This window comes from Kwoniella shandongensis, chromosome 5, assembly GCF_008629635.2.
Source record: "Kwoniella shandongensis chromosome 5, complete sequence".
Classification (NCBI taxonomy): Eukaryota; Fungi; Basidiomycota; class Tremellomycetes; order Tremellales; family Cryptococcaceae; genus Kwoniella; species Kwoniella shandongensis.
In genome coordinates this window covers 983,029-1,003,642 of record NC_089291.1, presented here as the reverse complement: position 1 = coordinate 1,003,642, position 20,614 = coordinate 983,029, and the positions used below count along the sequence as shown (strand labels likewise).

The 20,614-nt window shown below is 48.0% G+C and overlaps 7 protein-coding genes across 7 annotated transcripts; 2 read left to right on the top strand and 5 right to left on the bottom strand.

Annotated features, from left to right (window-relative positions):
- Nucleotides 1–143: 143 nt before the first annotated feature.
- CI109_103046 (uncharacterized protein) lies at nucleotides 144–3,444 on the bottom strand (the record flags this gene model as incomplete). Its single annotated transcript, XM_032001434.1, has 12 exons — nucleotides 144–461; nucleotides 518–592; nucleotides 653–722; nucleotides 780–839; nucleotides 902–988; nucleotides 1,049–1,135; nucleotides 1,210–1,574; nucleotides 1,632–1,725; nucleotides 1,779–1,893; nucleotides 1,944–1,991; nucleotides 2,074–2,362; nucleotides 2,431–3,444. 12 exons carry the CDS (start codon nucleotides 3,442–3,444, stop codon nucleotides 144–146), a joined length of 2,622 nt encoding a protein of 873 aa, XP_031864324.1.
- Nucleotides 3,445–3,896: 452 nt separating this feature from the next.
- On the bottom strand, nucleotides 3,897–5,487 carry CI109_103045 (uncharacterized protein; the record flags this gene model as incomplete). Its single annotated transcript, XM_032001433.1, has 9 exons — nucleotides 3,897–4,013; nucleotides 4,065–4,247; nucleotides 4,305–4,392; nucleotides 4,460–4,531; nucleotides 4,583–4,671; nucleotides 4,725–4,803; nucleotides 4,880–5,301; nucleotides 5,366–5,388; nucleotides 5,451–5,487. The coding sequence occupies 9 exons, from the start codon at nucleotides 5,485–5,487 to the stop codon at nucleotides 3,897–3,899; spliced, it is 1,110 nt and encodes a 369-aa protein (XP_031864323.1).
- A 342-nt stretch (nucleotides 5,488–5,829) lies between these two features.
- On the top strand, nucleotides 5,830–7,611 carry CI109_103044 (uncharacterized protein; the record flags this gene model as incomplete). The annotated part of the gene is made up of 7 exons (XM_032001432.1): nucleotides 5,830–6,389; nucleotides 6,447–6,650; nucleotides 6,718–6,856; nucleotides 6,929–7,060; nucleotides 7,117–7,269; nucleotides 7,338–7,436; nucleotides 7,498–7,611. 7 exons carry the CDS (start codon nucleotides 5,830–5,832, stop codon nucleotides 7,609–7,611), a joined length of 1,401 nt encoding a protein of 466 aa, XP_031864322.1.
- A 372-nt stretch (nucleotides 7,612–7,983) lies between these two features.
- CI109_103043 (uncharacterized protein) lies at nucleotides 7,984–9,784 on the bottom strand (the record flags this gene model as incomplete). Its single annotated transcript, XM_032001431.1, has 8 exons — nucleotides 7,984–8,128; nucleotides 8,184–8,286; nucleotides 8,439–8,475; nucleotides 8,534–8,693; nucleotides 8,764–8,948; nucleotides 9,031–9,452; nucleotides 9,506–9,679; nucleotides 9,736–9,784. 8 exons carry the CDS (start codon nucleotides 9,782–9,784, stop codon nucleotides 7,984–7,986), a joined length of 1,275 nt encoding a protein of 424 aa, XP_031864321.1.
- An 818-nt stretch (nucleotides 9,785–10,602) lies between these two features.
- Nucleotides 10,603–12,623, top strand: CI109_103042 (uncharacterized protein; the record flags this gene model as incomplete). Its single annotated transcript, XM_065967232.1, has 10 exons — nucleotides 10,603–11,032; nucleotides 11,091–11,331; nucleotides 11,386–11,428; nucleotides 11,488–11,593; nucleotides 11,650–11,661; nucleotides 11,724–11,797; nucleotides 11,865–12,112; nucleotides 12,175–12,259; nucleotides 12,330–12,364; nucleotides 12,431–12,623. 10 exons carry the CDS (start codon nucleotides 10,603–10,605, stop codon nucleotides 12,621–12,623), a joined length of 1,467 nt encoding a protein of 488 aa, XP_065823304.1.
- A 2,887-nt stretch (nucleotides 12,624–15,510) lies between these two features.
- Nucleotides 15,511–16,399, bottom strand: CI109_103041 (uncharacterized protein; the record flags this gene model as incomplete). The annotated part of the gene is made up of 4 exons (XM_032001429.2): nucleotides 15,511–15,709; nucleotides 15,793–16,009; nucleotides 16,102–16,251; nucleotides 16,372–16,399. The coding sequence occupies 4 exons, from the start codon at nucleotides 16,397–16,399 to the stop codon at nucleotides 15,511–15,513; spliced, it is 594 nt and encodes a 197-aa protein (XP_031864319.2).
- A 440-nt stretch (nucleotides 16,400–16,839) lies between these two features.
- CI109_103040 (uncharacterized protein) lies at nucleotides 16,840–20,181 on the bottom strand (the record flags this gene model as incomplete). The annotated part of the gene is made up of 11 exons (XM_032001428.1): nucleotides 16,840–17,084; nucleotides 17,150–17,255; nucleotides 17,313–17,998; nucleotides 18,056–18,400; nucleotides 18,450–18,702; nucleotides 18,760–18,938; nucleotides 18,992–19,125; nucleotides 19,178–19,608; nucleotides 19,677–19,835; nucleotides 19,895–20,082; nucleotides 20,145–20,181. The coding sequence occupies 11 exons, from the start codon at nucleotides 20,179–20,181 to the stop codon at nucleotides 16,840–16,842; spliced, it is 2,763 nt and encodes a 920-aa protein (XP_031864318.1).
- Between the last annotated feature and the right edge of the window lie 433 nt (nucleotides 20,182–20,614).

Below are 20,614 nucleotides of genomic sequence, written 5' to 3'. Positions count from 1 at the left end.
TTATACACAGTTCGAGAGCAATGACAATCGCGGAACACACGACAATGCTTGACATGAAATGTATGCTGATGATGTCTACAAAGCTACCTGTTATTACAGATCTATGAACCAAGATGCTTGTAAATGTGAAAAGAAAGTGTGTTTCACGCCTCGTCTGCTGCCTCATCGACCAGATCTTCAGATTGCCACGAATCCACCTGCTGGATATCCAATATTTCGTCGATGGCCTGTATCTCCAGATGTATCGGTTGTGCGTCTACCTCGACGACTTCCTTCTCGTTGATTCCCTCCATACTCCAATCCACATCCGCCACTGCAGGTGCAATGCCCGCTTCACCCTGGGGATGTGGGCCCAGGTCCTGTTCGTCGACAACCTCGATAGTCGTTCCTTCACCCTCGCCTTCCACTACCTCGTCGTCGAGGTAGAAGTCCATATCGATGCCTTCGTCGGCCGCGATCCTCTGATGTTCACCATCAGCACATTGTCATCGCTTGATTGAGTGAGGCACACACGCACCGCATACTCCAAGAACAGCCTCATCATGTATGCTTGGAGATCCTCCACTCTGAACATCCTCTGCACGAAGCATTGCTGTGGCACCAGATTCGGACAGTCAGCGACTTTCCAAACCCAAACAGCATTGTCACTTACCCCATTCCGTGCTAAGGCAGCTGCCGTCTCATCGAATGCTAGCTCTGGATGATTAGGAGTTCCGCGGAAGCTGAACATGCCCGGAGTCAGTTGAAGAACCCGCAGGAGGAGACAGCGTATTACTCACAATGCCATGATGTCGGTCAGATCAGAGAAATCGAGCTTAGCAGGAATATACATGAACCACCTACGATCACCGCTTCCTCGTCAGCGCCGCAGTTTGTATATGGGAGATACATTAGGACGTACGGGATCAAATGAGGCTGAAACCATTCGGTGAACATGGTCATCTTGATAACGACTGAGTTCGTGCTCATCAACTTCCTGAACCGTCCGCTAATTTCACCCACTGTGATTAGCTGTGAAGTCTGCTGCTAGCGCACGCCAATCGCTTACCTCCATCCATTTCCATCGATATCAAGCAGGAATTTGTGCTTGTTCAGCTCTTCTCCTCTCTGGTGAGGTGCCCACTGAATCTCAGTCCTATTCAAGTCAGACCATTGCGGATCAGCAGACGCATACTTGTTGAAACGTGTGACGACTTGTTATCGACTCACCGCATATCGGCGCAAGTACCATCCTCGTCCAGGCACTGAATAGGATCACCTGCAAGTTTCATGTCGTAAAAGAACGTCATAGCTTCGCGAGTCGTAACTTCCTCCTCGATGAAATGAAGCGCTTCCCCGCCTTCCGAGTGCGCCTCCTGCGAGTGGCTTTGGTGGTGAGACTCGGGAGACCCTGTTCCAGGCTCAGCATTGCTTTCTTCTTCTTGGTCGTCTTCGTCGTCCTGGCCAAGATCAGGGACAATGAAAGTCATCGCATCTGATGATCGGTTCTGTGCAAAGGTGTGTAGCCGAATCCGATGTGCTTGTCTCCAAGGTAAGTCGGCACTCATCATCGAGATTCCTGTAGGGCTACCTCTCTACAGGTTGCGTACTTGTTAGTGAGCTGACATAGCCTTTAGATGGTTGCTACTCACCCAAGCGAGTTTCGAGCTGGTCTTGTTCTCCCACGCTGGATCGTTCCCGGGGTTGTCGTTGAATTGGTCAAGAGGGGTGATAAGGATGTCGGAGCTATCACCACAATTAGCTCATCCTGATACACGGCTAGGCCAGAATATCCTCACTTGATAGACGTCTTTGCAAGACTGAAGAGCGGAAGGAGTTGTGTGTGAGGTCGAGGATGAGAGTCATGACCGTGTGGCTCAATCGTGAGACCGTGAATTGGGATAAGATACGGGTCTGCGGAATCATCAGCTTCGACCGGCGTCCTCTCGAAGAGTTTGACTCACTCTGGCACAAATCTCCGGCTTCCAGACTATCGTAGATGAACGATTTACCTATCAAGAGCCAATATCATCAGTCAGTCCACATTTCTATCCATTGATCTAATCGCTAGCTGTGGTAGAGAAGGAAACTCACCTTCCGAGAAATCGTCCTCCTTCCTGTAGTTCGAGTCCGGCGCACAACTCCTCGATAACTTCACATGCGCACTATCCGTCTCTTCCAGATGTGTAGTATGTTCTCCCCTCAAACCCAGGTCTACTAATGATCCTCGTCTAGCCCAAGAAAGGTAGATCTGCGGTTGATCGAAGATGGAAAAGGTCGCTCGCATGTCGGGTAGGAAGCGTGAGAAAGCTCGAAGCAGGTTGGCTGTGTCTGCTGCTCGGGGAAGGGTACCGCCCCATTCCAGGCCTCCCGGGTCTTTGATCTGAACCAAGAGTCAGCCGATAGATACAACGAGTAGCGATTGCGATAACCGCAACACAGCGCACTCACCTGTATGTCCACTTGTCCATTCTCGATGATCAACGTAAAAGTCTCCGCCATATCCTCTACCATCGTCATCCTCCTCTTCATCTCATCCTTTGGCAGCGCAAAGAAGGGTGCCAAATCGAGGTTTATCCTATCGTATTCGTCCGGTAATACCAAATTATGCTGCATCGCAAAGTCCCACCATACGTCAAATCCTTTTGGCGGTCTCCTACCATATCTTCTGGTGTATTCTCGGACCGCCTCAGACAAAGTTCTTGATTGTCTTGAGAGTAGTTCTTCCCATCTCTTCTCACCTAAGTCGAGGAGTAATGGGATAGGATGAGGCGCTTCTGGATCAGAAGAGACGAGCAGATGACCAGTAGGTGAATAAGTGTGATGATGTGATTTTGTGTGCGAGTGCGAATTGTGAGATGTGAGGTTGTGTGGTGGGTGAGGATGTGATAGTGGGTCGTGATGTGATGATGAAGGGTGTAACTTTCGTAGACGTCGTAAATCTCTTTGGTATGCGTCGACCGGTGAGACGAAACGACATAGTCCATCATCAATCTCTTCCACCGGAATCTTCTGATGTCGTTTCCAGATTAACCGACCCACTCCTAGACCACCTTCTACGAGTCCATGCTTCCCAAATCGGCCCAACACCTTGACTGTCAAGCCCAGCAGTCCAAGTAGCACCAAATAGATCAAAGCTCGTTTTGGCGAACGAAAGAGTTTAGGCAGTCTTCTGCTACGAGGAGCCGGTGGTTGACCTAATGAGAAAGGAGGTGGTTTCATCTGGTTTGATGAAGCTCTCGGACGGAAACTGGTAGGAGACTCGGGATACTCTTCGCGAGGAGTGACGGGTCGAGAGGACATCCATACCGGTGGAGGCGTATGGAGCGCGAGTGGAGTTCGCGGGGGCGTAGAGGTCGCTCGATATGGGATACGTGGAGAAGGGCCCGTGTTCTCCACTTGGAGGTGTGTGTTCGTGGCGAGTCTCCGAGGCGTGGCCGGTGGTTCCTTCGGGGCGGAGGACATGGTGATTAAGGTGGAATAACGTGGATTGGCAGAACGAGGGTTAGGAATAGGCGCTATCTATCGGTGGTAGGGTCTATGAGACATGCTTCTTGCTCGTGTTTAGCTTGCTGACAGCTTCCCGAGTACTGCACAATGTCTAAACAGTGCAGTATGTCTACGTGTACGTGTAACTGGGATTGATTTATACTTTGGAAGTCAAAAAGCGAGAACAGGTGGAACGCGTGCCTTCCACTAACTCATCTCATCGTTCTCGTTCCGGCCCTGAAAGAAAACCAACAAGGACCCGGATACCGGTAAAACGAAACGTGACCCCTGTACTGCGCACGATCGATACCACCAAGATTGGAGGATGTGCAGGAGCAATGTATGCATGCCTGTCTGAACTTTGGTATGTATGTACGCTCTATTGAAGATCCTCCACCACCCCTGAATCCGCATGTACATTGCTCTCTCTAATCAACGGGCTCCGCATAAGCTCCAGGCGGTTTCCGGCTAGGCTCGACGTGAGCATAAGCATGTGAGTCATGGGTGACAAAGTCGTTCAGCGTGAGTGGTCGAAGATGGAAGCCCTATGGAACATGGTTGTCAGAGTTGGTTCGTACACGAGACAGATGACATACGTCTTTGCGAGCCGCTTCCAGACCTTCCTTTCCACTCTTGCCCTTCTCCCTCATTAGTTCCTGCACAGGCATCATAGCAGCGTTTCGACACGTTTCTCTCAGGTCAGATCCTGATAAACCGTCCGTGCGACGAGCAAGTTGTGCTATAGAGAAATCGGGGGCGAGTTTAGTATGAGCGAGCATCTGACAGTCGGTCTGTTGTCAGCATTGCGATCGATAAATAACCGCCATGCAACGTACCAAGGTAAGGATCTTGACACGTTGCTCGTGATTCGGCAATCTAATGGGGAATCGCTTTGGCATTCGACGGAGGATAGCGGGATCGATACTGTACGCGAGAACGTCAGATGAGCGTGTTAAGCAAGGAAAGCGGGTGCCAGTCCAGACGAACTCACTCGTTTGGTCTGTTTGTAGCACCGAGCACTAACACTCTCGAGCTGCTGCCTGTTGTCAATCCATCCCATAATCTGCACGAGAGCATCAGTATATAAGATTCAGATTGTCCATTCAGTACGCACGTCATGAACTCGGCCTTCATCATAGCTGTGACTTCGTGGTCACCAGATGATCGTTCCCGGAATAAGGAGTCGATCTCATCGATGAAGATCTGTACGATGTTTTATATGAGCAGATGTTCCTCGATAGGCCGCTAGAACTCACTATACTGGGTTGCACTTTGCGAGCCAGGGAGAAGAGACCAGCAACAAGCTTGTTGGACTCGCCGAACCATTTGTTTGTTCTACAATCAAAGTATTAGCATCGGCTCCCGCTGCATTTGACCAAAGATGGGAAAGTCAAGAAAAATATCGACTCACAAGCTGGACAAGGGCAAGTTGATGAACGTCGCCCCACTCTCCTTCGCCAGAGCTTTCGCCAACATGGTCTTTCCACATCCCGGATGACCGTATAACAACACACCCTTCGGCGCACTCAATAATCCGTTCCCACTGCCAAACAGCTCCGGAAATGTCAACGGATAGATAACTGTCTCTCTCAGACTGGCAATGATCTCGTCCAATCCACCTATACTGTCAAATGTGACGTCGATCGCTGAGGGGGGTACGATCTCGCCTGCTATTGTCGTTTCGTACTCGTCCAGATCGAGTTTGGACAGCTCGGCTTCTGATAAACCGGTTTGAGTTAGGAGTGTCTTTCCCTTATCTTTGGCTTTCTTCGATGCGCCGGGATTCGTGTCGATAGATGAGAGGACGTAACGAAGAGCGTAGTATAGTGCGACCTGCAGAAGATGAGCGAGTGTCAGCTACTCTGCATTTGACACCTGGTGGGAGGTAGCCGCTTACCTGTGACGCCGCGAAAAATGCGACTGGTGGTGGCAAAACAATGAATCAGTTTGAATGTATCACCTCCTAACAAGCCGAAACCTACCGTCCATGACGACCCGTCCTACATCTCGAGGTGCCATCCTGGTGTTGTATAGTGGTCTACTGGGGTACCCTGTCTGATATGATGCGACGTTAATGTAATGTCAATGATGCGTTCAAAACATTTTGTGGACAGTTGTCATCGCTGACGATTCTAGCCGAACCGGTAGGAAATGATTGGCATGCCTAAAACCATTCTCGTCTTTTGCCAATTAGGCGCATTATGTTTACTGAGAGATTGTTTGTTGATTGAGACCCGCGCCTGCTTTCCTAAGCCAACCGCACAACAATCGACAATCAACAATCAACAATCATACACTTCTTTTCCTCTTCACATTGCATAACATCATCTTGATCACACCTGAACAAATCGCGTCGACATAATGTCGGAACCAATCTCCAAGATGATGGCAGGGCTTTCGCTCAATGGCTCATCTTCTCCTACGCCAAAAGGACATTCTGGCCATTCCCAATCCCAATCAACAAACAACACTCTCCCATCATCCAACTCGCAAAACCGTCTCCCACCTTTGATGAAGAAATACATGAACCCAGGTCTCGTTCGTCCTCCAAACACTGGTCTCCCCACCTCATCTTCTTCTTCCTCTGTAGGGTATAGCGATCCTCAGCGAGGGCCATTACTCAAACTTGCAGGCGTCAACGTACCTCACCATCCCAAAGCCGGATCAGGATCACCGATGTCAAAGCCCAAACCCTCATTGTCGCAACATACGGCTCATGGACTACACGGTCCAGCCCATTCCACTTCGTCCCGAGCACTCTCGTCATCGATGAACCCCACCGCGGCTAAGCATCCATCTACTAGCACTGCTGCTAGACCGATGGATGTGGGTAAATACGATGGAGGTTTCGAGGTTGACGAAGCGGGAAGAGAATTGATTACAGGAGAAGCTGCGAAGATCCTCGAGATGGACAGTGGAGGGTGAGTGTGCTTACCGCTCACACCGACTGTTTTTGACTGACAGGTCTCCTGTACCAGCGGTGGTGGAATTGCACTATCCTTACCTGCATTCACAATCGGTCGTCCCCTCGGTAAGGGCAAATTTGGACGTGTCTACCTCGCCCGCACAAAAGCACCACCTCACTTCATCGTCGCTCTCAAGAGTCTCAACAAGGCAGAGATCATTCAGGGCAGAGTCGAGAAACAGGTCCGAAGGGAGATCGAGATTCAGCAGAACTTGAGGTCAGTCCAATCCCTCACGGTCCAGCGCGTCGTACAGCTGAAGCTGATCGATTGTATGACCTCACAGACACCCGAATATCTTGAGACTGTACGGATACTTCCACGATGCCAACAGGATATTTTTGGTGCTGGAATTTGCGATGAAGGGAGAGCTGTACAAGCAATTGTCAAAGTTGGGCAAGTTTGACGAGAAGCGTAGTAGCAGGGTGAGTTGACTGTTTCTCGACATTCGTTGTACTCCACGCGGTAATCTGATCAGTTTTTTGCGGCTCTCACAGTACATCGCCCAGATGGCCGACGCCTTATCATACCTTCACAAAAAGCATGTCATACATCGAGACATCAAGCCTGAAAACTTGTTGATTGGTCTCAAGGGCGAGCTCAAGATCGCTGATTTCGGATGGAGTGTGGTGAGTGCGACAGCTTCACTTCGGGATTCTGAATCCTAGCGCTAACAAAGACGTAGCACGCGCCAAGTAATCGACGACAAACGATGTGTGGAACGTTGGATTACTTGCCGCCAGAGATGGTTGAGGGCAAACCTCATACTGCAGCCGTCGATCTTTGGGCGATAGGAGTACTCGCCTATGAGTTTGTTGTCGGAGGTCCTCCTTTCGAGGTGAGTTCCAATTCATGATTGGGGTCAGTTTAACTCGTGTTCGCGAAACTGATATGGTAATCTGTCAGGACTTGGCGGGTCATGCTGCGACGTACAAGCGTATTCGAAATGTCGACTTACACATCCCATCGACCGTCTCTCCCGAAGCCGCAGACTTGATCACTAGGGTATGTACTGCCTGCGTTTGACAAAATTGAGCCGAGAGCTGATTGCTTTCCCCATTTATAGCTGTTGAGATACACGCCGGAGGACAGACTCCCATTGTTCGAAGTCATGGTCCATCCGTGGATCAAGAAGTACGAGAAGAAACGATCTCACAGCAGTGGTGTGAGAGCGTCATGAGCGGAGGCATCGGCGTGACTGCAGTACCACACAAAGTATGGAGCTGTGATCTCGACGTGAGCGGGTTGTAGTGCTGGCGGAGATATGGTGTGGGGAGATCGTCGTTGTTGGCTAATCTTATACTAGAAATCATGTCGGTGCGGTGTATTAGTTTACGTGCTTGTTTGCATAGGGCTATGTATTGTTTCAGCGAGCTTAGGACAACGCTTATCGCACTCGCAACAGCCGGGCTTCATTTAATTGCGCACAATGCTAGCTCAGAGCTTTACGATAGGCTAGATCGTGTGATCACGTAGCATCGACGTATCTGTTGAGATAATTACATGCAGCGTATCTACTATGTACCTGGTAATGCAAGGATGGTATATATGACTACTGAGATCCTCCATCTTGATTGGCATGGAAGAAGTGAGGCCAATCAAGATGGTACAGCCCAAGGAAACTTCTCCTAAAGTCATCCAAGCCAAGAGTGTGATATGCACTATCTCCTTGACCGTAAGGATCCCACACAACAGTACTACAACCATGTCAGAGTGCAATACTGGACTATTACAGAACACTACCAAACTCACTTATTAGTGTCACTCTCAAAGTGGCTGACAGTGTAATATTGGGAGGATGCAAGTTGTCCGAGATTGAACTTCTTGGGTGGGGTCATGGCGATTAGAGGGGAACCTAAGATGCAAGATGTCAGTCAAAAGGTATTTAGAAGAGTTCAGTGTGTACATACCTCTTGCTTTTGCAAGCCAGCTGACTAGATGTACAAGTAGTGCCTCTTGTACTCAGCTTCATTTCAGATGGTAAATAGGGGCATTTTTGGCACTTACTGAGCAATTTATCATCATCGGGGACTAAATCATATGTCTATATTGCTCTTTGTTAGCTTGACTCTCCCACTGCTTTCAGGTAGAATGCAACTCACTGGATACCATCCAGTAAGATATTGAAGACCCATAAGGCCTGCTGCAAGATATGAACCACCACCATTGTGTTCCTCCCACTGCGTCTGGTTGAGTAACTGGTTATTGTTCACACCAAGGCCCCCCATGTTCTCCACTCCACGGTCTATAGTCCCTCCTATCCTGGTTTGTTTGACTCTTCAGTTAGCACAGCTTTGTACGGTGTGGTGATATCATAGATCAACCAACATACCAAGCACCATTTGCATTATCACTTGTGTCCCTTGTTGCATTTGCATATGTCACCTCAGTGTGATGTGCATTGTATTGCTCATCGTATGTTGTTATTTGCACCGTGTATGCACCTGCTTCTATGACCTTGAGGTTTGCTTCTATCCATTTGGGATTGCATTTCATCATTGCACAAGCTGCTGAGATCTGTTCACACAGGATGACACAAGATTCCGGTCGGTCAGTTCCAACTCCACATATATGAGTTTCAAGGGAAGCACAGACTTACCAACCAGTCGGCTCCTGTGTTGGAGTGTAAGAGAGAACAATTGGCTACACCCCCTGCACCAAAGATAGTAGTGCTATTTACAGTGTAACTGTCACTACCATCTGCAATGGAAGTTGCAATAGCTGTGCCACTGGAACTTATTGTTGTTGATGCCGTGTTGGAAAAGACATCACTGATATCAGTGCTGGAAGCAGTTGCAGAATCTGATTCCTGGGCTTCTTCACTACTGGTAGAGACAGTCCCTCCAGAACTGGAAGTATCTGAGTCACTGGCAGAACTTCCTGTACTGGTTGGCATAGATGTGACTCCACTACTACTGTTTGATTGAGCACTGTCATCTGTACTGCTGCTGCTGGTAGAGTCACTGTCTGGAGCAGGTGTCCCATTCTCATCTGTATCTGAGGCAGAGCTGTCAGAAGCTGCTACACAATTGTCAGCAGTCATAGCATCATCATTGCGCATGGTGTAACCTTACCTGTCAGGGTCATGCTTGTAGATTCTAGGTTGGTTGGACTGGGACTAATATTAAGGACATTTATGACCCTCTTGTCCAGTACACTTGGTGCTTGAGTGGGTCTTGCTGGGATAGTGGTGATCTCAGTGAAAGGCTGGCTCGGGTAATACATCTTGACACCAGGTGCACCTTTGACTGTGTCAATGTGGCAATAATCAGCTATGAAATCAATCGGCTCTTTGACCACTCACCCAGCAAAGGTGTACCAAGTATAGTAAGGAGTGGCCATAGTTTAAGCATATTATACACTGTGATATTGTTGTTAAGCAGCTGAGCAGATAATCCAAGCTGAATATCTAGACATGAGTTCGATCAACAAGTGAACATACTTATACTATGGAGAAGCTCACAAAGCAGTACTTCATTCAGTGGAAACCTTTCCGTACATGGATGTCTGAGCTCCTTAAGGATACTACCTCAAAGGTAGGCTCCTTTGAAGTACCTTTCCCATCCTTTATATTCAAGTCTGTGAATGTTCCAGACCTGCTCATGCACACAAAGGTGGACTGGAGTGGGGTCACAAAGGTATTCTTTGAACTGAAAACACTTCATGCATATGTCACACAACATTATTGTGACATCCATTCCTTTCTCTTGTTTACCCTTGTCAGGGATCCTCCATTATTACCCTGCTTGGCAATGCTTCCTGCAGTCAACAGGTTCCAATAGCAGGGGGTTCTGCTCTGAAGGGTATATCCTGGCAGCTGTTTGGATTACCAGTATCGTATTTTGACATTGTGCAAGCATGTGGGACTACTTCCACGACACAGCATTCTGTCAAGTAGCTAATCAACCACTCTGCATATTTTGGTCATTGTTTGCCCTCATACAGGGATGGCTGCATGTTGTGTCATATTACAACATCCTTTCATCAGGTTGCCCTCATTTGCCTTGCAAATCTGAGACTGTCCAAGAAAATCCTTTCACCTGCTTATCTGAATTTATGGCATGAGTACAGTCAGGTATGTGATAACAAGTAGGTCAAAGATGTCAATCCCATTCCATCTAATTGCCTAGAACTTCAAGGGCATTCAAGCACATCAACAAGCACATTGAAGATGGAAGAACTGCAAGCCAATGAGCATAGTCCACTCATTCCTCAGATTCAGCAACCAGAAGATGACCGCACCAGTTCTGACTCGCCTGACTCCAGTCTTCCACTGGCAACCCCTATCCCATGGCCGCAGATCATCCCAATCTGTCTTATTCACATTGCTGAGGCAGCATCTTTCACCTGCATCTTCCCTTTCATCACTGAATTCCTTACCTCAGTCCACACCCCAAAGGACAAAATTGGTTTGTATAGTGGGATAGCTGAAGGTTGTGTGATGATCATCGAGGGGATCTGTGCTATATTTTGGGCAAAACTAGCAGACAGGTATGGCAGGAAGAAATGCTTGATACTAGGGTTCATCCTACCAATCTGTTCAACTACATTTGTGGGGTTAGGGAAGAGTGCTGGATGGATAATTCTCTGGAGAGCATTAAGTCGGTGACTTCCTCACTGACACTGGTCTTTGGGTACTGTTACTGACACTACACACAGCTGGCTTGAATCCTGCTCAAACTATTAACAGAGTCATTCTTGCTGAGATCTCTGATCCTTCCAATCGTGCTCGCATCTACGCCATCACGGATCCAGCCTTCATTGTGGGTGTTGTGATGGGTACAACTATTGGTGGAGAGCTGTCTAGTCCCTATCACAGGCTGCCTAGATGGTTGGGTGGTGAGGCAGAGTTCTTCAGAGATTATCCATATGCCCTGCCTTGCTTGGTAACAACAGTCTTGTGAGTCATCTCAGCACTACAGTGAGGCAGGAAGTTGACCAGAATTACCAACAGCGGGGTTATTGCAGTTCTTACAAGTGTTGTAATGCTTAAGGAGGTAGGCCGCCTAATTAGCGCACCCAAGCTCCTGGCAGCCATGACTGATGACAATGGTAGAGCAAGTCTGTGGACATTCAGATCCAATCTGAGGAACATCAGCAAGCAACGGTGGCAGCAACTCTGAAGGTCCCTCATTACAGAACAGTGCTGCTGGTCTTTGGTGGTAAGTTTGTAGGTATGGCCAGTGATTGGTGAAACTGACAACATGTCTGGCATTAGTGTACCAATTTGGTAGGTGTACCTTTGAGTATCATTTACTCATGGAGATGTGACTAATGCAAATGTGTCCACAGCAAACATGGCATTAGCAGGACTTTACACTGTATGGGGCTACACACCTGTACCAGATGGAGGACTAGGCCTACCGGTAAAGTCCTTCCCTCCTGAATGTCACATTGATAGCACTAATGGATTAGTAATTGACCCTCTCACAGGTGCAGATTATTGGTAGACTATCAGTCCTTTCCAGCCTCACCTATGTCTTTGCAGCTCCCTTCTTTGTCCCAATGATCCAGAAAGAGCTTGGAGCCAAGCATGGTCTTCTCTTGACTACTGGCATAATCCCAATTGAAGCACTAGGTATCCCACTGATTCAGCTGGCAGCTACCAAGGGTAGGACAGCGATTTATGAGACATTGTGGCTGCAATATGGGATGACAACACTCCATGCTTTCTCTTGGCCGTAAGCGCACGTTCTGTTCATAACAAAATATCTTAATGAGGGCTGACCCCTGATTGATTTAGCATATGTCACCAGTTTCTGGCAGCTTGCTTTGATGACTATCCTCAACTGAGAGCAACAGGGATGGCAGTCACCTTGATTGCAGGGGTGGGTGTCTTACAAATGTTATTTATCACTTAATATGATATGTAATAACAGAACTCTGCCCCATTCCCAGGCCATAGGAAGAGCAACAGGACCTGGAGTAGCTGGGTGAGATACGTTCTATATTTATGTCTTACAGTTGCCTCTGAATGCTGACCTCTCCACCTCAAACAGAGGGATTTACTCTTACTCAACACAGTTTGCAACCGGGTCATTTGGACGCCAACTATCTTGGATTGCAATGTTTATCTTGGTCAGCCCAGCAGTGATTCTGACTTGCTTTATTCCTAAAGACCTTGACAAGAGGGCAGTAGGTGGGGAGGATGGTGATGAGGAGGAAGAAGTGGAGGGGCTGCTGCACAACTAAGAAGAGTCATAGGGACTTGCTAGTGTATGACTGGTAGACTGTGGACAAGGGATTTGTTGTTGTGTCCAGCAATATGTAGGGTGTGCATGTAGATGAGTCAGAGTGCACCTTCTTTGTTCTCGTTCTAGTCGTTAGTCTTAAGTCCAATAGCTGCATAGCGTCATCTGCCGGGAGGGTTCGAGGGACCCTGTCTCGGCAGATACATACTACAAACCTGTCATGAATGACAACTACCAAGACCAACATCCTCGGGACATATAGCCAGAATCGGGAGGCTCAGCAGAGTCCCGACTATTGTGACCTTTTACAGTGCGATGTGATGCTCAGATAGCGTAGTTGGCCACTGGTTAGGCAATGCGTCATTACAAAACCATAATACATATAACCAAACCTATGGAACTATTTACAATATTGTTGTACCAGGGGGGCTCCCGCATACCAAGGGGTGGGCGCTCCTACTCAACAGCCTGCCCGATCCAGGGCACATCTATATACTACAGGGGAACAGGGTGGGTGGGAATCAGAGAGAGAAGGTGCTCCTTGAGGGCTTGAACGAGATAGAGATGCAGATGAGAGATTGTTGCACTCATATGGTGCCCTTAAATCACTGCTCCATCACGTGATCAACCAAGACAAGAGTGCACCTTCTTGACATATATGAGGTGCAGATGGTGATCACAGAGTGAACATGAATGCGTGCAATACTGTGTGATCAATGATGGATGTGATGTTTTCCCAGCAAGTCAGACACATGTAGTGACAACTTAAGGAACACAGACTGAGGACTATGGTTAAGCATGTCTGTGAGCCAATTGTCAGGGCTGTCCCACTGACAGCTAATGATGGTAGTATGACCAGACCGGACCAGACAATAATTGCTGGCTCAATGGCAGAATCAGTTCCTGAGTGTTCACACTGGTGTTTCTCTGATCACACTGTGACATTTAGCTGGCAGGAGAAGGCACTAGCAGCCTCTGGACAGCATGAAGTGTCAATAGTGATGATGTCAATGATGGCATCACTGATCTCACCTAACTCATTCCTGCTTATACTATGGGTCCGCACCAGTCACATCATACTGTACAGCATGTACCTTCTTTTCTGCTATGATGTATCTATGATGACATTAGTGTCAATGACCAATATGTCAGCTGAGGTACTCCCTTTCAGCTAGTCAGTTTCAGTCACTTCCCTACATTGATATGCATTTTACTGGGTATAAAGGGTGGGTGTCATGACGGTCACTGCCACATACATCACGTGACCTACAAGATCCCGACGCACTCTCCGCTCTACTCGCTATTCTCGTCGAACTCGTAGAACTTCATTCAACGAACCCATCTATTATTCGGTCTAATTCGACAAACTCGCCGAGTTGCGGAATATCGCTCAACGTAGATGGACGGATGGATGGATGGATATATAGGAGAATGGCTATTCTCATCTTTTGTACTCTTTTCCTTAGTGATTTCCCGATTGAAAGTCATACACCGTACCTTCGCTATCACTCTTGACGATATCACTTAGCCTTCAGTCAGTCCAAGGCCACAATGCTCATCCTGAGGTTGTTCTCTTCGGATTCTCGTTGTTCTCGTCATTCTTGCTGAGTATCTCGTCCATCTCGTCTTTATAGTTGATGCCCTTGGCAAATATCACTCAACCTTGTCTCCGTGGTGTGATAGGGCCTCATTGACTGAAGCCTCCGTTGATCATCGTGACACATCCTGATTGTTTCTACCAATTTTTACAAACTTAATCATACTCATAACTCACCCTTCAGTCTTCACCTAACCCAGCCCCCCTCCCCCACTCCAGATGCAGCAGTTTTGACATTTGGTTGGATATCACACTGCACAAATGAAATCCGGATGGGTGGGATGAATGGACTACATATGAGAGCAATTGCCTTTGTTCTAGTAATCTTTGCCTTTGGTGTCTGCCCTGACGAAAGTCATGCCTTGTACCTCTGCAATGGTTCTTGACAGTACCAAAAGGCACATTCAGTTAGTACAAGGCAACACTGTTCACTCTAGAGTGTTCTTCTTAGAGTTCTCACCAATCTTAAGGGACTCGACAGGTGACATGAATGATGTGTTCCAAGACCAATATTCCACGATACATATAGCTAGAATTGGGAGTTGCAGCAGAATCTGGCTCTAGATAATTTAAAGCTTGGAAAAAGCACTTGGTCACTGACTAGGCAGTATGTGATTACACAAAGTATCCTCTTTGATTTGTTATTCTAACCAACTACCTGGGAAGTGTTGCTAAAATCTGCCTCTGGGGTTTCGAATGATTGAGCCTTTGCAGTGCTGTGTAACACTTCTACAAGAGTTGCTTCTGCCAGATATGTTGTTGTTCTGAGGAAAGGAATGGCATTCATACATGTGGAAATAGCTGGCATTTTGAGGGTCTGGTGATATGTAACACTGTAGAAGAACACCACACTTCTTCTAAGCAGTCAAACTACTTTGAATGAATAACAAGTTCCTGTGTCAAGTATGATAGACTCTTCAACTGATCCTTCACATCACTTAATTTCACCCTTACATCTGTACTCCCACAAGGATCACTCACACCAAACCTATTGAAAACACATCAGTACTCTGAGCAGGCTCTAGTGAACTTCCAAGCAACAAGGTGTCGAAACGGACATCTGACTCACATCTGATTGGGTTTGGAGTCAAGCATGTTTGACCATGGTAGTACGGTATAAGCATGGTTGGGTGTCAATTTCCCAGGGGTGTCATTGGTGCTGATGACCACTGGCCAGACAGAATGATCTTGAACAAGAATGTTCCCTTGATAGCCCAGTTCAATCAACCATATATCTGTAAGCTGAAGTCTGACAGACAGAGGATGGCAACATGATTTATTCTATCTCATATCATATCATAGTGGAGAAGTGGTAGTAGGTCAACTCACATATTTCTTCATCAGTCAACTTGCTAGCTTCTGTCTCTGTGGCTCCAGTCTTACCAAACATGGTGTATACATCTGCTGGTGATCCAGCAGACAGGGTATAATCTCTCACTCCATCATAACCACCCAAAAAGATCATAGCTTGAACCAAAGCATTTGGCCACCTAGAAAAAGTGACCCACATCAGAACAACAACCCCTGTCAGTCTTGATGCACATCAATAGGAGAAGAATGAAGACACACGTACCAGTAATCACCATAGTTGAATTGCAAAGATGTAGTCTCCTCATTTGAAATCCAAACTTCTATCTGGGAAGCATTTTGGAGATCCAGAGTGATCTTGAGTTGATCTCCAATCATTTTACCTTGCTTATTGACATCCTGGAAAACCGATGGGATGTCGAATCCTTCCAATGCCATTAGTGCCCGGACAGCCGCAGCGATCCAATCACCCGGACCGGATTCTATATCAGTGTATACATATACATGATCAGTGGATGTATTGGCCTATTTTGAACGCGGATATGCAAGTTCAGTGATAACTTATCGCACTCACTTAGCATTATATCATGGCGCTGAGGACCCGTGTCTTCTCCCCAGACGTCGGGGGGTGGTGAGGAACTTGAAGCTTTATGTGCAGGTTGTGGTCCGCCCGCACGAGCCGGAGCAGAACTTGCAGTGGTCGACACCAACGTGGAGATTAGTCCTAGATGAGACAATGTGGAAGAGTCTGTCAGTCAGCATTTGCTGCACACACAACGTGTTCATCCCTATGGAAGTTTGTCTGACAGTTCATCGATTAGTGATTTTAACGAGCATGGCTTACCGAAAAGTATGGCTTTGAAGGTAAACATGCTGAGCGGATTATGGAAGACTACCAGAGTCGATTGTACGAGAATGCGCAACTGCGGATGATCGAAACAGCCTGTGAGAACAACAACAGATCCGTTTTGTATTGTTCCACAATGTCAATATCGCTATTGAGTTCCTTTATGTGAAGTCGGGTTGTTCAGTACCGGAAAGGGATTGCATGATACGAAGATCACAGGAGTCGAGGAACAAAGGTCGCTCATGACGATCCATTGTTCTAGGCAGCCTGTCGCGCGTTACTGTACAAGCTCATTTTGCGTGATCTGTGTGACACAAGACCACTGCATCTAGTCGTGCTTGAGTATTGTAAAGCACGTGAAGCCATGCATAGATCTAGCTTAGGTCGTTCAAAATCCTTACAAAGTCACATCAAATCCAACTACCAAAGCTCGCTCTCGTACTCTTCCTTTCTAAGCTATATCGACTAGATAGCAGCCATGACCAACCTCGCCGCTTCTTCCTTCTCCGCTCTGACACCCAATTCTAACGTGACTCCAGCACCGGGACTGTATGTCATCCTGCATCTCGCCAAGATCTTGGACGCCTTCTCGCCTCCTGCTGAGATTACGAGACCGGCAAGGTTGAGAGTGTGTACAGAGTTTGATGTAGGTGATTCGGTGCCGCCAAGAGGTAACATGTTGAGAACCTCGATAAGGGATTTACAGGCGTCTAGAGGAAGCGCCACCAAATGGATTAGCGACTAGACATTTATAGTGCGTTAGAGCGCGACTCACCCTTGAGAGACTCCGATGATGACAGCGCAAAGGTCTCGGTGAGTGATGCAGCATCTGCCAGTTTGTCCCATTCGCTCGCGAACGTGACATATGTCGGCGTGATGTACTATACGGAGAGCTGTCAGCGCGCTTCAATACCTCGAGGCTCAAAGCGGTAACTCACGTCGCCTGCACCCAAATCAAGCTCTTCCACTTGGTACTCATCGTCATATCCTTCCTCTTCTGGCTCTCCACTCGTAGGATCGACTTCCTTGCTGATGAACTTCAGTGTACAAGTGAATGTACCCGCCGCATAACTTGTCGGGTCGTCTCTTGTGAAGCTGACATATACCACTCCTGAACCGTTCGCAGGGGACAAACTGTCGATAGGCACGATGAAGTCCTCCGTCAAACCAGAATCTGGTGATGGTTGGATGATAACCGCCACTTGCTCGAGAACGGTGTCGGGAATGGTATTTGAGACGTTGAATTGGAAGACAATGTGTTCTTTGAAGATGTGCTTGACAGCGCTGACGACGTATTCTGTCTCTGACTCGGTGAGCTCGACGGGCTTGGTAGAGGATTTGAGCACGGGGCCGTACGACTCAAGCTCAGGAACAGCAGCGAGCTGAGCACCGTACGATGACCCTTCAGCGGAGCTGGAAGGTCCAGGTGTTGGCTCGGCCGCGGCGTGATTGGAAGGGCCAGCAATGTCGAGAGCCGAAGGTCGTGATTGAGCAACCTCCGCTTGGGCCTGCTCTCGGCTGACCTTAGGGATCGAGGAGACATCAAATGCCGCACTGTGCTTGCTGTCGTCCTTGACGTAAGACACAAGCTCGTTCTCGAGGGTAGCCAGGGAGAATTGAGCCTCTATATTTGAATGCCATTAGTATTAGAATTCTGAACATATTTTTAGGTACTACTCACCATCTCGCACAAAGACATCCGCCAATGACTTCTCCTCCAAGACCTTGATATACATCGCCGCTCGATCTCGGACTTCATCATCCACATCGTCCAAACATCGTCTCAACAAAACGTTCACACTCTTCATCACGGCCGAGTCCTCAACGCAAACCCCGAACTTGGCGAGACTGCTAACAGCGGCGGCGCGGACGACGGCGTTCTCGAGGACAACACGGTTGTAGATGTATCGGATGAATTTGGTGGGGTTGCGGGTCTTGGGACCTTCAATACCAAGGAGATGAAGAATTCGGACAGAAAGCTTGGTGAACTCGCAGTCTTCAATAAACTCGCAGAGGTGGGCAAGAGCTGTTATGACTGTAAGCTACAGTTCTCAAGTGGGGTGATCAGCACTCACCTGCTTCTCTGCAGTCTTTAATGAACTTGATCATGTCAAAGATCGCCTCCACGACCGCATGCTTGAAGTCGTAACCACCCTCATCTCGGAGAACGCCAGAAAGGAAGGAGAGCATGACCGCTTGCTTGGCAGGGAATTTGAGACAGAGGGATCGGATGGCATCGACGACAATGATTTTGAACTCGTCAGTGATGTCAGCCATGAATGATGAGATCTGCTTCATCAGTCGGTCGACAGATGCCTCGTTACCGGTCTGTAATAAAAACAGCATGTCAGCTGTAGTCACTTCAGCGAACAAAGCTCAGCTCACCTTAAGGAGCGTTGTGATAGCATAAGTAGCGATACTCCTGTTCGAGTCGGTGATCAAGTTCTCCATCTCCACGTTGACGGTCGCGACAGATTGAGGCAAGGTCATGGCGAGTTTGTTCAAGGTCTTCACAGCAGCGAACTTGATAACAGGTTTGGGGGAGTTGAGGAAGAGTTGCAGGACTACATTAGGTGTCAGCTGCAATGCCATGGGAAGTGGGGGGTTCGTAGCTCACCAGCAATGGTTCGGAACAAGTCGGCAGGCTGGACATCCCTCATCTCACAGATCGCTCGTGCAGCCTCAATGTTGACCATCTCCGACTTGTGTCGGAGCAAACTCTCGAGGTACTCGTGCATCTGTTTTCGAACGCTAAGGATCTGTTAGTTCCTGCTTGCCGTGAACAGCAACAGTTCGAACTCACTTGGGATCCTCGTCCATGACCTTCCTCGCGAACCTGATCAACATACACATAGCCATTGGATTTCTGATGATCGAACTGCCCTTCCCATTCGAACCAAGCTGTTGAACCATCTTGGTGATCGCCATCCTATCCTTCTCCCTAATCAAGTACAATAATCCCAATGCGTGATATTGCATGATGTAGCTTGAACTCGCGGCTGCTTGGTATCCGCCTTGACCGCCACCAGAGAGGTACGCGGATGCACCACCAGAGTAAGAAGAGACGGCTTTGGCGTTGACAGCTTCTTGCGCTTCGTTTGACCATCGCTTGATGATTGATGGGGAGAGAGGGAAGAGGTGGTATGAGGAAATGAGGGATGCGGAGGAGATGGATGGGGAACGGTCGACGAGAGCGGATTTGAAGTATCGTTCGACAGATTGGACGGATTGAGCCTATGAAACATATCAGAAGCATCAGTACTTAAGGTCGAATTACCAGTTGAATGGCGCCTTGCACTCACATCAATAATCCTGGCCAATGCTCTGATGGCGTTGGGTCGGTACACCACTTCAAGGTTTGGTTGCATATCCTTCATGATTGACGATGTAACCATGATGACATCGTCTGCGATGGTAGACAACTCCTTGATGACGAGGTAGACCATTTGTCTCAACGCGACCTGTAGCACCCCACATCAGAATCTAGCTCACAGTCTTACATGTTCCCACAAACACTCACGTCCTTATGTTGAAACAACTTGGTCACGCCAAAGAACAAAGTGGTAGCTTCCTGAGTGGAGAATGTCTCTCCGACATATAAGAGGTATACAATCCTCGTCAAGAGGGCTCTGCATTTCCGAGGTGAGATGGGTGATTCATTGAAGACCCTCGCTTCCTGGATGACGGTGGATTTGTCGTGGTAGAACGCTGTTGAGGTGTCATTTAGATGTTGGAGCTTGTTATGAAGACAAGATGACTGCTGAACTTACACATCCCACCGGAATCTTCGTCTTTCTTGAACGACATGACGGAGGGTTGGGCGGGGCGAGTGTATTTGAGAATGAGCTAGGTAAGGTGTCTTCGAGAGGTCACTCTAACTACTCGTTGACAGCAATGACAACAGCCAGCACGACGACGACGGTGAGAGAGACGCGCTGAGTGACAGCGACCACCGCAAGCCGTGACGTGCACCACCATACAGACTCGGCGTTAGGGTTTGTGGCATCGTTGCTCTGTCTTAGTGTATTTATACCTCCCACTCTTGAGCGGGATCAAATTGTCATCACTCTGCGGGGGGAGACGTGTTTCGGGTTTACTTTTAGCCCTTAGTGTCAAACAGGGACCGTGCCATGGATTCAGGGTTTTGTTATCAACCACGCTTAATACGCCCGGACCTCCACTTTCTGCAGCCCGTCATCCCGTTTTTTTGTGTCTAAAGAGAGATGCACAGCACAGCCTA